The sequence below is a fragment of the Andrena cerasifolii genome, chromosome 8 (genome assembly GCF_050908995.1).
Source record: "Andrena cerasifolii isolate SP2316 chromosome 8, iyAndCera1_principal, whole genome shotgun sequence".
In the NCBI taxonomy this organism is placed as follows: domain Eukaryota; kingdom Metazoa; phylum Arthropoda; class Insecta; order Hymenoptera; family Andrenidae; genus Andrena; species Andrena cerasifolii.
The window spans coordinates 11,523,963-11,539,650 of record NC_135125.1 but is presented as its reverse complement, the minus strand read 5'-3'; the positions used below and the strand labels follow the sequence as shown (position 1 = coordinate 11,539,650).

At 44.8% G+C, this 15,688-nt stretch overlaps 1 protein-coding gene across 4 annotated transcripts; it reads right to left on the bottom strand.

Annotated features, from left to right (window-relative positions):
* On the bottom strand, positions 1-15,426 carry LOC143372136 (cytochrome b5 reductase 4). Of its 4 annotated transcripts, none has more exons than XM_076818067.1 (11): positions 14,473-15,426; positions 12,356-12,641; positions 6,278-6,448; positions 4,436-4,536; positions 4,194-4,356; positions 3,500-3,762; positions 3,194-3,416; positions 2,598-2,892; positions 2,091-2,177; positions 1,863-2,021; positions 1-1,531 (listed from the first exon to the last, which is right to left on the bottom strand). In XM_076818067.1, the coding sequence occupies exons 2-11, from the start codon at positions 12,567-12,569 to the stop codon at positions 1,477-1,479; spliced, it is 1,731 nt and encodes a 576-aa protein (XP_076674182.1). In that variant the 5' UTR covers positions 12,570-12,641; positions 14,473-15,426; the 3' UTR covers positions 1-1,476. The 4 variants fall into 4 exon arrangements, with proteins under 4 accessions (XP_076674182.1, XP_076674183.1, XP_076674184.1 ...); XM_076818068.1 differs by lacking the exon at positions 14,473-15,426 and adding an exon at positions 7,154-7,282 and having other exon boundaries at positions 12,356-12,484; XM_076818069.1 differs by lacking the exons at positions 12,356-12,641; positions 14,473-15,426 and adding exons at positions 7,154-7,282; positions 7,653-8,726.
* Between the last annotated feature and the right edge of the window lie 262 nt (positions 15,427-15,688).

Below are 15,688 nucleotides of genomic sequence, written 5' to 3'. Positions count from 1 at the left end.
GAGCCATCAAATGTTCGTTTATTTCTGGTAACAACTATGTACAGACATATACACACACGTAGGCGTATTTAACATGCACGTAAATGCAGAGAGTGGTCCACACTTGAATATGTTCGAATGAGACGTGCCTGGAGCCGCTTCCGCGTGCGAGGGCTCTTCGCTTTCAAAGACGCTCCAATTTGAATCGAGCGTCGAAATTGTACCGTATTCGACGGCCATGCGCGGTGGGTTTTAAAAATACTCGGTTGGTAGAAACAATCCGCGGGGTTCTCCGTTATTTACTATGTCTACGTGAGTTCCTGCTCCTCCGCCGTCGAGAACTCAGCAACGCCATTAGAGGTTCCTCAGGGATTCCAGATACTTTCGATTCGATGCCTTTAGAAGGCCTCTATCGTTAGGCCAAGTTGTTATCCACGTTTCCATCGGTTCGTTCAGAGTCCGAATGCTCAGAATTTTCAATGGGCATCTAATTTATCGATAGAATGCGTCTCGTCGTCTACACCTATCGTATCTCTGTTAAACTGAGGAACGTGGATCGTGAACGTTTTTGTAAACGAAGCATCTTATTCGGAGATAACAATAGCTTCTCGAGTTGGCCTGTGTCGGGAAATATACGCATCCGTGCAAGGTGGTTGGTTCTCGGATGAATTGTTAAAAATACAGCTCTCCAGGGTGTATAAAGTTAAAATACGGTCTCCGTTTTGTAAAAATAATTTGTCTCCGCGAACCGTGCGGGGAATTGGACACTCGTCACGAACTGTATGCCTTTCTAGAACCTAAAACTTTCATGTAAGATCCTTACTCCTATTTGGTTTCTTCAATTTCATTGAAATCCGTAGATATGGTACAAAGCGTGTTCAATTGCTGACGATGTGTAGCTGTCAAGACGACCGTCGTATAGAAATATAGATCTTTCTCGTACAAATTAGATATGTACCGTGGGAAATGTTAAAAAGAGACTGCCGGGTGTGGTATAAAATGCCACGAACCCTCGGCGAATTTCTGGAACCGAAACTGGTATCGAAGGTACCTAATCGTAACGACAGAATTGCTTTTAATTACATTTGAGTCGCCTCTAATTCTGCTCGACCTAGAGTGTAAACTAAATTGGTAACATTCTTTCGATATTTTATACCTTGGAGTTTGTAGCACGGTGGAAAATGTAACAGTTACTCATGTTCAAAGTAATTTTCCTAGTTTGACATTTCTCGCGGGTTCTTTGCTCGGAGCGATCAGCTCCGTTTACCATTTGCGTCGTCGGCAGACTTCTGTCAGGCGAACGCACGATAACGACATTGTGGGCGGAGATAGGAGTAAAAATGTCGAAAAGGTTCTTTTAAGAACTCGGAAACGCGAACATGTAACGAATTACACGAACGAAAGCTCGATTATCGGAATTTCAGTTTCCACGTTCTCCCTTTTTACCCTTAAGCTCGGTATCAAAAAGTGGGGGCATACTTTCTCTGGGGACGATGATTAATCGTCGAAATCGTACATTTGGTAGGGTTTCCACCCCAGTTTTTGAAGGGATCTGAAAAGCAGATGACATATCGTTACGGAGGTGTGACGTGAGGTAATGTTAAAGTCGTTGGGTGGGCATCTTCTCTACTGCGATTGATCGAATCTTCTGTATATGTATCTTTCAATGTATCAACCAAATATCGACCATATTCATCTTTTCTTAACTTTCCGAAAATTCTAATATTAAACGCCAACAGACTGCTACTGCCAAAACAAAATCGACTAGTCGCTGAAGGCAGCTATATTCTCACACACTATTTTAAATTTCACGCGAATCAAATGATAGTGGCCTAGATTAGGTCTGGAGTGCACCTTCCTTGGGGTGAAGATATTAATATTACTTTTTGGCGGATTGCATGAATCCTCGAGGGCCACAGGTGAAGACGCACGCTTCGGGAGAGCTATCTGCTACCAGTTCCTTCAGCAGGTCATCGGACACCGTGCCCCGTCTGCCCGACCATGAACTTCCGCCTTGCGAAAGGATATGCGTGACTTTTAACCTGAAGAGCACCATATGAACAGTTTCGAAGGAGGACAATCGAAATTGGAATGCAAGTCGTTGCACTCACTTCTTGTCTGCGCTGGCTTTGCTCAGCTGCGCCACGTAGAACATGTTGTCCTCGTCTTTGTTGAAGTTGAGAAGGTTTATGCTCTTCCTAGAAGAATCCACAGGTTCATATCAACCTCGAAACGCGTCAGCTCCTTTCTAGTTATTTGCACTGACCGACAAAACGACACTTTGTCAACGAAAGCAAATCTAAGTGCACGCACAGTGCCCCCTGTATCTCGTACGCTACTCAAAGAGAGTTCCACAACAACTGAACTCAAGAAGTTGCAAAACTAGTACAGAAAAGCAGAAAATTCAATCTTCGAACTTGGCGCTTCTAATATTTCAAAATTCCGGACTTTAAAGCTTCTTATATTTCTCTATCAAGATATCCTCAACATCACTCAATGTCGAAAGCTGTTCCACGAATCAACCTCATCGTCGAAGATGGAACAGAGCCACCGAGTCGAACCACGGAGAAGAGGTCAAGAACCAGCGAAGTGAGGACGAAAATAATAGGAATACTGACACAGTGCGCCTAGCCAGGGCCCTCTGAACGATCCCAAGCATCGCCGTCAACCCCGTGCCGCCAGCCAGCATGTGAATGACAGAGTAACGATCGAAGGACTTGACCGTGAACGCACCCAAAGCGTTGCTCATCATCAGAGTCTGGCCAGGCTGAAGGTCGGTTATGGACGGACTTAACGCGCCGTTTGGGTACTTCTTGATCATCAGGCACACGCAGTCGGACTTGTAATCAGGCACCATGTCGTCGGGATGAAGATACGGCGGGACCGGCGTGTAGGACCGCGATATTTCCATCCCTGAAACGAGAAGTTCGACGACCCAGCTGCCCCCTCAGTTGGCCCCTTGATTCGCGGTGGCAGGCGTGATTCGAATTAAAAAATAGCAATTCACCTTCCTCCAACTATAATATACCGGATTCTTTGTGCTTGATCTCGACGCACTGAGATCCTCGCAACAAATTGTTCGCGAGTTTAACAGTAGTTTATCAGAATCTTTGATTTATACATAGCTTTCCAGATTCTTTTAGCAAGCTTTCGTAAATTTTGAAAGACTTCGCGAGAAGAGGTGTATTATATCGTAGGAGACAAAGTCACTCACCCATCACGTCCATCTTCGCCTCCACATGTCTCCCAATAGGCACCAGTTCCAGGGAATCCTTTGCTCGCAGGAGTAACAGGTGAACTAACTTGGACAGCGGCGTGTTCGTGAGCACTGCGTACTGTTTGTACGTTCGACTGCTCGTGTTCGACTCCCGCCATATCGTGTGGCTGCCCTGGGACTTCCATATCTCCTTTGTCTTCTTCGTGAACGTGAAGTCAACCTAGGCAGGTTTTTACTTAATAAGAACTTGGCGTTTTGAAATACAGCTTCAGATGTTAAAGTGACCATTCTCCATCGACTTACCTCCATGGTGTCCAAGTCTCTCTTGCACACTGGCGGCCACTCTACGCCAGCCGACAGTTGGAGCTCGTGCGTAACTACGTCCTTCTCGAACACCAGCCTGAAGACCAACTTCGACTCGTTTATCATCTTCACCTGGTACGACACGCCCGGGTAGTCGCACACCGTTTGATAGAAGAGGGTGATGGAGTTGGACGTTTGCCTCCAGTCCATTTTTATATCGAACAGACTAGAGTCTGACTCGCTATCCTGACTCGTGGTGCGTGCTGCGAATGAGTGACGCGAAGGTCGAACAATCAGAAAGGAGAATACACTGTATCCGATCTAAAGATTGCAAAACTAATAGCAGTACGTAGTACTTTAACATATGATCTACGAATTAGAACAATTACTGCATAAATTGTGGAATATACATCGCCATGTTTGGACCAAATTGAGTACCGTTGAACATTTTACAATTTGAGTAAAGTATAATCAAACTGACATCGAGTATTCACCGAGGGTCATTGAGAGCCTGTCCCTTTTAACTAATACCGAGTCAAGGATCAAAACTACCCTTCCCCGCCCCTTTTCCAATGACAAACTTATGCACAGTAAAAATCGGGCGTCCGACAGAGTTCCATTGCTCGGCGCGCTACCGCTGTCTGCATCAGTTAAAGAAGACAACAATGTGGGTCCGTGGAGCTGGCCTACTCACTGGTGCAACTTTTTATCAGATCCAGCGTGGCTGACGAACAATCGGTGGTGTTGGAGGCAGCGTTTTCAGTCGGCGACGAGGCGGTCCCGCTCACGGAGCCACGGCTCAGCCTCCCGACCACGCATTTCTGAAGGATGCTCTGATAGTTGACCCAGGCGTGCACCTGCAACGCACGTCCCATGGGTACGTAAAAAAAAATCGCCGTCCTTGGTCGAGTGACGGCCTTCGCCACTTGGACTCACGTTTTCGAACAGTTTCGTCGCGTCCTTACCCACGCCTCTCATCAGCTCGCTGGTCCCGCCTGGGTGGAAGTCCATGTAGCGAGTCACGTTGAACACGATCCCTAAATTCAAGCAGTTGTTAGATAGAGCTGCAGGTGTACCGAACAATAGCGACGTTTGCAGGATGAATTAAAGCGGGGTTGAAACTTGAACGCATGAAAATTATAATTTATTATTTGACAATTTTGTTTTTCTTTAAGACAATGAACTCAATAGAAAATCTGATTAATGGCATTTATTATACATCCCGTGGTGATTAAACAATCTTATTTATTTTTACGATTGACTCGCCGATACGCGGTGCGCGGATCTCAGAGAATTTCATCCGATTGACTTGAAATTTTGAGAGAATCTTCCTTTCGTGTTAATCTAAAGAAATACATAAGGATATTTCAAAATAAACATTCTTATGGAAATGGTGAGTGTTTGAGGAAAAATTATGATTTTTAGTAGAAAATCGGGTCACAAAAAAGACTGTATTTTGTTGAAATTTTTTTTTTAATCTTCAAGAGATGTATAATAGACGTGATTAATCAGATTTCCTATTGAGTTCATTATTCGAAAGAAAAAATTGCTAAATAAGCCTATGTTGTTCACACACCCAAGGTGGCACCCTTAAGACGAGGGGGTGGATAAGAAAGAGTCTTTGTTGAGGACTTTGATTATGAAAATTAATAGTGTTCCAGACAGTAATAGGCCTATTAAATCTCGAATCTAATCACCGACCACAGAATTCACTCTGTGGTGGTATCTTCTGTTCGAGCATGTGCACCTCACTACTGTTTAGTACACCCACAGAGGCTTCTGCCGAGTTTTGTGAGTCGATTTATCAATCTTGCAGAGGAGACGGTATTCTCGATAATGGACGAAGAGTAAAGTGTTAAAAAAATAAAGATATTGTGAACGAGGTTGGGTTCCATTCGGAAATTGTTAGTTATTAACACGAATCGAGGGATACAAGTGGAAACACATCGACGCGTTTCATACGGAGAATTGAAGTAGCCTCCTCGCAGTCGCGACAGGGCTAGAATAAATGCTGAAGGCTACATTTCCATGCAACGGACGAGGAAAGTCAACTTTAATCAGGCTAAAAGCGGGCGTTCGTTGGTACTGTCTCTGTTCCCCGTGACTGATGCTCGTTCATCCGAGCAACATATGAAGACAGTTGTCCATAACTGACTACTTTACTATCGCGTAACAGAGACACGTTACCCACGAAACACAGAAAATACAGGAATATGGTTATTAAAAAGTTGCGTCGCGAGGGATGCACTGAAATTAAGCGCCGACTAGAATGTTGAAAAGTTTACGTAATTTCCAGCTCGCTGTAGCCCGAGTTGCTCGCGCAAATACCGTCGTTACGGCTCTTTTAAACTCCATTTCCATGCAACGAGCGTTCATGTCGCATTAACGGGAGAAAAAAGCTACAACCGAGTTAGCTCCCATAGGAGCCACCCGGAGCCATCGATTTTAATTTCTTCCACTTAATTTCAATTAAGTGGTTTCCGCCGAGCATCGCCTTGCCCGTGGGAGAGCGCGATCGATGTGTAATCGCATCACTGGAAATTAGGTTTTACGGGTCTAACGAAATTGTTGCCACAGCTGAACGCGGGCGAGCGCAAGGGTTGACGATTCAACAATTTTATGTCGAAGCGTGTGTTTTCAAGGGGCGCTATTCTGGCGTCAAATTTATGTAAATTATCGCGAATCTTTTGTTTTTTTATGGAGGTCAATTGCGGGGGGTAGATGATGTAGAGGAAGTTTCTTTTAAGGTGTTTATAAGTTCGTTAAATGGAATCCTACCTCGAATCGCGATCCAAGCGTCGTTCTCCTTGTTATGGCTGGCAAGCTCAGACAATGTTACTACCCGTGAGACACCACCCACGCCAGTTAAATCGACGCCCGAATTGCTCAATCGAATCCAGTCCATGAGACTGTGACCAGGCGCTAACGCGGTTTTGTTTCGGGGATTGCCTGTAAGCAATAAGAAAAACCAACTTCTCAGATTCATACGTCGCTTAGAAGAAGTGAAATTTAACTAGAAAGTCTTGAACGTATACGCCAGTGCGGGACAATGGGATCCCTGGGCTTCCAATACGGTAGCTGAACGCTCATGTGCGTTCTCCGCACGGGGCGAGTAGATTAAACGCTTACAAGTGTTTGGCTACAGCAAAAGAGGTATGCTATTAAATATTAGCATTAAGCATTGAAACCCTTTGGAGTACTGAGAAACTAGAAATACCTCGTCTATTACACCCCCCGTGCGGGATAGTGGGAGACGTGGCTTTCGACTACGGCCAGTGAACGCACATGTGCGTTCTCCGCACGCTGTACACAAACTAATCGAGTGTTTGTAGAAGCTAGCTTACTATATTGAAAAGGATAGCCACTATTATTATAACAACTGTAATTTAACGTCTCCTATTTTAATTTGTTCCTGTGTTGTTACAATTCATAGCCTATTAAATACATAGTTGAAATCTTACAAAATCGGTATAACGTTTCCTATCGTAATTAACATGTAGAGATTGACATATTGTTTTAATACAATTCAATTATATTTGCAGGGCCTTAAAGGCTCTACTTCCCCAAACGCTTAGAGACGTTTAAAATTCGACCAAACGCTCCCAGAAACGGGCCGCGAGTAAAACCACCAGGCAATTATTGTTAATTACTGACCGTCCTGAATCTGCAAACCGAGACTCTGCGGAGATCCGTCGCCGTCCATGACGGAAACCAAAGACGCGCCGCAGCATCGTGGCATTTTCTCATGGAAACGTCAGAGTACGGAGACTTTTAACCATTCTCCTGCATAAAATTGCAAATATGAAAGGGGACCGCTTCAATCTACATCGTGGAGTGAGAAATAAAGGTATTTACTAGGAACGTGATCGAAAGAATAATCCGCTTATAGAATCTTAAAGCTTGGAAAGAATATCGAGCGTGTAGAATTGCAAACGTGAGAAGGGACACCATTAACTTCTACCCCAACATAAGAAGGAAAGATCTCAAGTTCTTTTGAAATACAAAAAGAGCTTAACCCACCTACAATTACGTGCCAAGTGATAATTCTCACAAACCCAAACAAAAAGTAATTCTAATAAGAAAGAGCCCTGTGCAAACCGATCCGTGTCCGATGCAGTGCAAACATTGCCGCGCGAACTCTAAAACAACTCACCGCTCGGGAGGCCCGAACAGAGCCACGATGAAAGTCCAGCCTCGCACCGAAACCTGACAATTAAGCGGCGCGCATCGTCACAGGTTGTCAAGCCAGCCGAACCCGCGCCACCGAAGTGGCAAACGGTAGGAAAAACGAATCCGAGGCCAGCGCGTCGTCGGAGCGACACCACCGAACCGCAGAGGCCACTGAAACGGCGGGAACGTGATAGACCCGGGGGCGAAGCTTCGTCAACGTCATATATACGCCCGGCGCGTGAAAAACCGAGCCCGAAATTGGAGACACGAGCGACGATCAATCCACGCCAGCCCGTAAACAAGCGTCGCCGATCAACGGCGCCGAAACCGAAGTTTCGGTGGCCGGCAAAGCCTCACCGAGTCCCACCAGAGCCGAGCGTGGAGCGACGAGATCGAGCAGGCTTGCTATTTTTTACGGAATCTACTCGCAGTGTCGTGCCCGTCTGTGGCTTTCATCCTGCACGGTCCATTCCGATTAGTGGACGGTGTCCTCGGGTGAATTGAACGTTGGACGCTGGAATCTTATCCTGGGCTGCGCCCCATGGGTCCGGCAAACTCGGGGGGACGTGGACGATGCTTTGTTATTCTCTGGGAAGAGGGAACGTGATCGCGATTGAGACTGCGGGGAGGAACGCTGGTCTCGCGTCGGTGGACTGGAAGCTACTGCACCGAAACACGCGGACCGATATAGCCCTCGGACAGGTAGATCAATATAGTAGCTACGGCGTGCCTAACACGCAGGATCTCTCGCGCGGCAGTGAGCGCGTGGCTCTCCACGAAGATCGACGGGGTTGACGAGGATTCGGGGCGCGATGCCCACTGTTCACCCTGGATTATTAACCCATCCAGCTCGAGAGATTGATTGGAGAGACAGGGCCCTCCACGCGCACCCTTTGCTTGCTGGAGCTTGATTCGGCTGCTAGCGATAGGATCGAGCTTGGCGCGGTACGCGGACTGAATCGGGCATCGGTAGAACGAAATTAAATCAGCCTGAGGATTATAATACCCTAATCCTTCCTTTTACGAATAACAATCGGATTAATTTGATTCGATGTTTTTACAACACATGTTTTTCTGCAGTAGAAAACTCCGCTCACATTATTCTTGACCGCGGAAAACGAAATTGTGGAACGAATGCTTCGAGTAAATCGAGGGAAGAGTGTAGTGTTCGCTAACAGGTGTTCACGTGCAGCGTTGTTGCATTTCTGTGATCATAGTCACTCGCCTGTCGCTATGCTGACACGATGGCCAATAAAATGATGAAAGAATAGTAAGAATGATAATTTCTTTTAAATAGAATAATTTAAACACTTTTAAGCAGAATGCGTAGAGGCTATTAGCGATTTTCGATGGCTACTGTCGTCGTAGAAGGTTTAAAGGAACGTTGATGATCTGGAAAGGGTCTAGCCAGGTAAGAATAGGGAACACGGCCCAGCACCAATTTTAGTATTTAGGAATACCAACTAATTCTCTTTGCCTAAAAAACCAGTGAGAGAAATTTCAGATCTCTACCCCCTCTCGTTAGGGTGGGATGGAGATACATAAATACTAAAATTGGTGCTGGGGCCGTTTTCCCTACGCTTACCCGGCTAAGCCCTTTCTGAACGTATGCCTCTAATAGTTCGATTGAAAGAGTGTAATCTTTGCGCCTGGACAGTTGATGGTATTCTCAATTTAATTGGGGAGTTTACTCAAGATATCCACTAATGCAGCGATAGGTTTGAATCTCATGTCGAGCAAAATTCTCATGCAAGGCTCGATCATACCCATCGGCGTTAAATCGGATTTTACGACTCGCGATCTTTCTCCCGGCTCGAGGAAGCCAGTAATGCTGTTAACGTTTCCATCATCGACTAGCATGCGGGAATCAAGATTTCAAGAGTAGATTCGCCGGAGGAAATGATCGGTTAGATTCGATTCCTCGGTCAGGAGGGCAATCCAGAAATACTTCCGTCGTTGAAATTGATCCTCGACCAGGCAACGCGACGTCCCAGTAACTAGATACGGAATTATATAGAAAACGATTGAAATTGGTCCGTAATGGAACCTGTAAATTAAATTTTGAACTGCTCCTTTATATAGACCGTACAATATCTCTCTAAATTTGGCGGAACAAAATATTTCCCCTGCTTTCGAAGAAGTCAGTCTTTTTCTGAGGGCTCGCGTCGACTTTAGCATGAAGGCAGTCTGTGAGTCTTCTTTCTTTAGATTTTACAAATGAGGCAGCGAGAGCGACAACGGACCAAACCACATTTTAAAAAATTCTGTTTTCGTATTTTATATGATTAGTAGAGCCTAATTGGAATACGTTATTGCTACTAAATCTATTTCGAAAAAAATTATGGTTAGTCCGTTGTTGCTCTCACTGCCTCAAATGAAATGTGTAGCTTCATTATATGATCAAATTCGAAGAGAAATAAAGTAGAAAATCATCTTGAAGCCCGAGACACTGAAGGCTGGAGAATTCTAAGTAGAGACAAACGATGACGAAATTCACACAGAGATTGAGTTACAAATACAGATCTTACATTCTCAGAACTGTGAATGATTTCGTTCAAGATACTCTATGGAATATTAATCATTACGAAAAAATATCCTATCGATACGAAGCTCGCAGACTTTTTCCATAATATTCCTTCCTTGCATTTTAATCGTTCCAATGCTACAGCGAGGAAGCATTATTGCTCGGCCATTACAAACGCTCCGCGCATCGTTTGAAATTCTAAGGCTCCAGAGCCGACCTCCTCGTCCAGGCGTTCAGTCGCAATCAATATTTGGCTAAACTTATTGAGCCACGGAATTATAAATAGAAGGGTATCGAGCAGCCGCAGGAAAGGCATGGAAGGGCGGATGCCACTCGCGGAGCATCTCACGGATATGAATAAATCGGTGGGATTTTCCAGGTCGTGAATCATAAACATTTCAGTGGATGTTTCCTCAAAGGTCTTCGAGGCATCTTGGTTTCATCATGCTGTCGAGAAGCTTTCGAGGCCGTTTGTTGTTGCAAGACGTTTGGTATTTGCAAGGAAGACCCGTGAAAAGAATTGAGGACGCTCGGGGGGGATTTCATTTCCTTCCATCGACGCCTTCTTCTTTCGCTGCTCCAAGCGAAGGGTGCTGTACAATTGGCTGCAGTATTTTACGAGGTAGAATTAGGATTAACGTCGGTGGTGTACGGTACAAGCTGCAACTCTGGAGACAACGTGGTCGATGTTCCTGTGACTTTTTGCGGGCACTGAGCCCCGGGATATGCAGCTTGCTTCTGCTCTACTAATTCCTGCTCGAGATTCGACTACTTCGCGATACAGCAACAACAGCGCGCAAATGAAATATTCAACTGTACAGACAGTTCTGGACAAACAATTCTACCATTCGTGTGATTCTTCATCGCCTATTTTTTATTCGCATAAAATTCATATGTAAACCGCTGCGATTTCCCTTCAAACCACCTATGGGACTCCTGCTTTTGTATTACAAAAAGTCAGGTGATAGGATAATGAATCTCGTGGTACTTGATCCTCAACACGTCCAGGTACGTTCAAGTCTCGCAGTGTTCGGTGGGTCGCCGAGTGAAAATTAAGCAGAACAGTGCAGCCTCTTCTTACATCCTGGCAAGGATAACAATCTCCAGAGTATTGGTCCAGCACCGATCCTCACTACTGTGACAGGACAGGGGACAGAATGGTCTCGCCGATTGGCCCTGCCCTACCCTATCCTGACCCAATAATGCAAATCGGGAACGATTCCCAGGGGCACCAGTTCTCGTCCCCAGCCCCGAAATCTGCTGCTGCTCTTCGAGAAGAATGCTTCTTGGCTTCGAATAGGACCGATCCTCACTATTGGGACCGGACAGGGGACAGAATGGTCACGCCGGTTTGGCCCTGCCCTACCCTATCCTGACCCAATAATGGAAACCGGGCATGGTGTCCAGTTCCACCAATCCCCATGGTATTCAGAAACCTTCGGTAGTTTCGAAAAGGAAATTCCCTCGAGTGACTTCAGCCTCCTAAAAGCCAAACCGATCGACCCCAATTTCTGTAAATTTGTCAATTGTAATGCTTAAGATCATATTTGCTGCATAGCCTATCAGGTTTCTCTAGTTTTTATCTTATCGCGCTTGATCAGTTTGACTTCCGAGAGGGTTATTTAGGAAGATGCACGGATAAGGGGTTGAATAGGAACCTTTAATTTAGAAGCACTTGTGTTAAGAGAATTTTGCGAGTCGGTGTTAATTATTAGTGCTTTGCTAAGTTTGCATGCTAAGCAGAGTACTTAAAGAATTCTTCGTGCACTGGATTTCGATGGCCCCAGTGCTTTGTACTACACGGAAGGTGTACAAGCATTCCAAACAGAATCCGATTACTGTAAAAGGAAATTAAGTTTTCTCAGAGAAAACGCGACACATCGCTCCCTTTACAGACTCGGATCGCATAGTCTTCAGAGTTTCATCAATTGTCAAATAAAAATAGAGACAGCAAAAGTTGGACCAACATCTATAGTATTATATCCCAATTCACCTAACGAGTCTTAATCAGGACTAATTAGATACCAGGGTCATTCCAAGGATCTTAGGTGCCCTTCCTATCGAACCACCCTGCACAACGAAACAGGAAACATCCATTTCGAAAGGATACAGGCAAGGGCAATTAAAAAAAGCCATTCCCAGAGAAGAAGGTGTTGGCTTACCGGTAGCAGAGCCGGAAGACGACCCCGTTTGGCTGACTGCCCTCACATCGTGGAGCTGCTTCACTCGAGCAACACCACTGGGCAGCAGAACTGCGTTCTTAGCCAGAATGCTGGTCAAGGACGATGTCTTCAACTTCTCCTGAATGACCCTGGCATCGTCCTTTCCACCTGCTTCCCCTGCTTTTGGGGATGGTTGGCTCGAACTCTTCTTCATCTTGCTCGGCGACTTCGGCGGCAAAGACGTCGAGAAGCAGACAGCCACTCGTTATATTACAGCGAGTCGAATCTGGGGAAACAGTGAAGAAGTTTTGAATTCCTCTCGCGTTTGGGGCAATCTGTGGTCGAAGGGAATATTGAATCATTGTGCGAAGGTTTTTGTATATTGAAGCTCTTTTCAGTGGTTTCGGATGGAGATTGGGTCTTTGTGGTAGTTACTTTGAAAGGTGACAGTATTTTTCGAGGTTTCTGGTGGATGATATCAAAGGGAGTTTCGGGGGTGGAGTATGCACCCTCTCTTCTACCACATTCGGTGCGATGTAATTCGATCGATCTTGCGATTCAGTAAACTGAAATTGTGGCTTTTGAATGGTCTGGGTTAGGAGTTGAAAGTGAGAATTGTGAAGAATGAAAAAGGGGGGAATAGTGGGGCTATGGAATGTATACGTTTGTAAAATGTAAAAAGTGAAGGCGGTAGCTGTGAAAGAATAATCAGGGGATGGAAACGAGGGAAAGGAAAAACTGAAAATGGAATTTTGTGAATATTTGCTGATTAAATAAATAAATGGTATTGTCTATCATCAAGGAACAATTATTGCAAAATTTAGAAAGCGAAACATAGGAGAGAACGCGAGTATCACTTTCTCCTTGAATTTCGCGAATAATAAGAAATTCCTATCCCTTGGCTGATTTTCACAGGGAAAAGGTATTTCTTTTCTAATAGTAGCGAGCATTAAACCACTTAATACGGAACAGTCATTTTTAAACGTCGCGTCGACTTAAGATCCTAATCATTTCCTGGCTCGCTTTCGATCCACTCGATTTCGTAATCCCCGAAAGCGGTTATCTAATCTTACGAAATAAAGAGATATAAATGAAAGGCAATAAAAGACAGAAACACCTGAATTAACATAAGTATGACGCATGTTTCAATTGGCTCGATAATTCCATACGCGAATTTCATCGTGCGATAGTAAGTTAGCTTGTCAACTATGCCGGAGAAAACAACATATGTCACGAAGTTAAAACTTTGCCGCGATGTACCGGAAATACAGTTGGCGGAAGCAAGATAAGACAGCTGACTCAACGCCGTGCATTCGCGGAGTGGCTGTTACGAAACGGATCGTTAAATAACAGCGCGCCAAAAAGGAGAAAGCTCGCAATCACTCTGTCAAAACCACAAATGAAATCGTACTCCACATCGTTCCTTTAAACAGAATAAATAACAGACATTCGCGCTAAGACTAACCACTGATTTCTGATAAATATGTAATCAGCAATACTACATAAACGACCAGCGATACAGAAAAATGTTTCGTCACAGTATATCGTCCGACGCGTCATAGTAAATCGATAACTATTACGTGCGAGTACGGTCGTCAAACTCGTCGAGATAACGTCGCAACGGTTCTGACCTGGGAGCAATGCCACAGCCACCCCCAAGGTCACGCTCGAGACTGATAACGACATCGCGACGAGACGAGACGATTAAATGAAATCATCAAGAAGGACGTAAAAGTGAATCCTCGTTTATTACCCGTTGTGTTTCGAGCACGTATAACAAATGCGCCGGGTAAACGAAGAATGATATATGATAGATCGGGAGAGGGGCACAAATGAAGCGTACGCTGAAAACTGTATCACGAGAAAAGTCGTCACACGGGGAACAAGGCACGTACACACTGGCGTGGGAACGTTTAATAAAACAATAATGAAAGCTGGCGTGGGAGGGAGGTGAGACAAGGTGGTAGGCGGAATGGCTGGTTCACGGCGACACCCAGATCGGTCCGCGTTTAAATTATGGATTTAAGTCTCGAAGAACCGTCTGAATCGTGCGGAATACCGTTACGCGTATATCCCGCGGTACGGCTGGCTGTGTAATGTATAAACTGTGAACGAACCATTTCGCGTGACGATGCGACGGGCGCGAAGAAGCGGCACGGTCGTGACCTAGCCTCAAAAAGCTGGTCGGCGGGCGTGAGCCGCATTTCGGGTTGACAAACGTGACCTCACCGCACTGTACCGTTGCGTTGTTAACTGGGCACTAGACACAACCAATAACGCAATCACCGTGGATATAACGAGCGTTCTTTGTCGTTTGATAAGGAAGCAAGTGGCCGCAAAGTGACATTCACCCTGTGGAACACACACACGCTCACGAGCGCGCGCATCGACGCCATGTTGCTTTTCCCCCTCCCTCGGGCCACACGGCGCGGGAGGGGGAGAGGGGATGAGGCGCCATCTGGCGTGGTTTGAACGAAATGAATCGTTCCAACGAGCCGATAAAGTGGAACGAGGACTTGAAAAAGAATATGATAAATGACTTTGTTTTTTTATAAAATGGGTTTTGAGAAGATTTTGTTGATTTTAGGAAGTTGAGTATCATGAAATTTGAGAGGTTGAGGAGCGCAATGTATCGAGTAACTGCTATTGCATATACAACAGGGTTCCGATCGATTCAGAATCTAGAGCGTGATAAATATGTGTTCGATTTTCTGCCTGTCATCCTGTTTATCGCTATTTTTTTGCGCTTTTGCGTCATTCGTTATTACAGTTTACAGCAATGGGTTTTCATCACGAATTTATATTTCTTCGTGTTCAAACTGGTTTTAAGAGCATTAAAGAGTATTAAAATGTTCCGGTCTCAAAGAATGAAAAATGTACACATATTGTAACAAACGATAAACAGAATTGTTTGCATGTAAACTAGATAATTATGTATTTCAAAACATGCGGTAAACCAAGGAGTTGAGATACCTTTTTCATGAATATTCGCGTGCATATTGGAAATCTATCGCGTGCTTACGTAAACCCAACAAAAGATAACAAAACTGTCAACGCCTTGTGGCGCGTGAATGCAACCGGCGGAGCTGTCAATCGCGCGCCATTATTCAAATAAAATGGAGATACAGTAAACCAACATCGAACGAAATATAAATATCCTCACGAATAAATCTTCACCATCAGCATTATATTCTAACGTCTCAATGGCAAATAATATTGATACTATGTAAATGTAATTGTCCTTCGCATTGCAATGACGTACGGAGTAAAGTGACTACCAAACTGTTCGTAATAAAAGCAGATTAAAAGATTAGCTGGTTAAAAAGAAAGAAA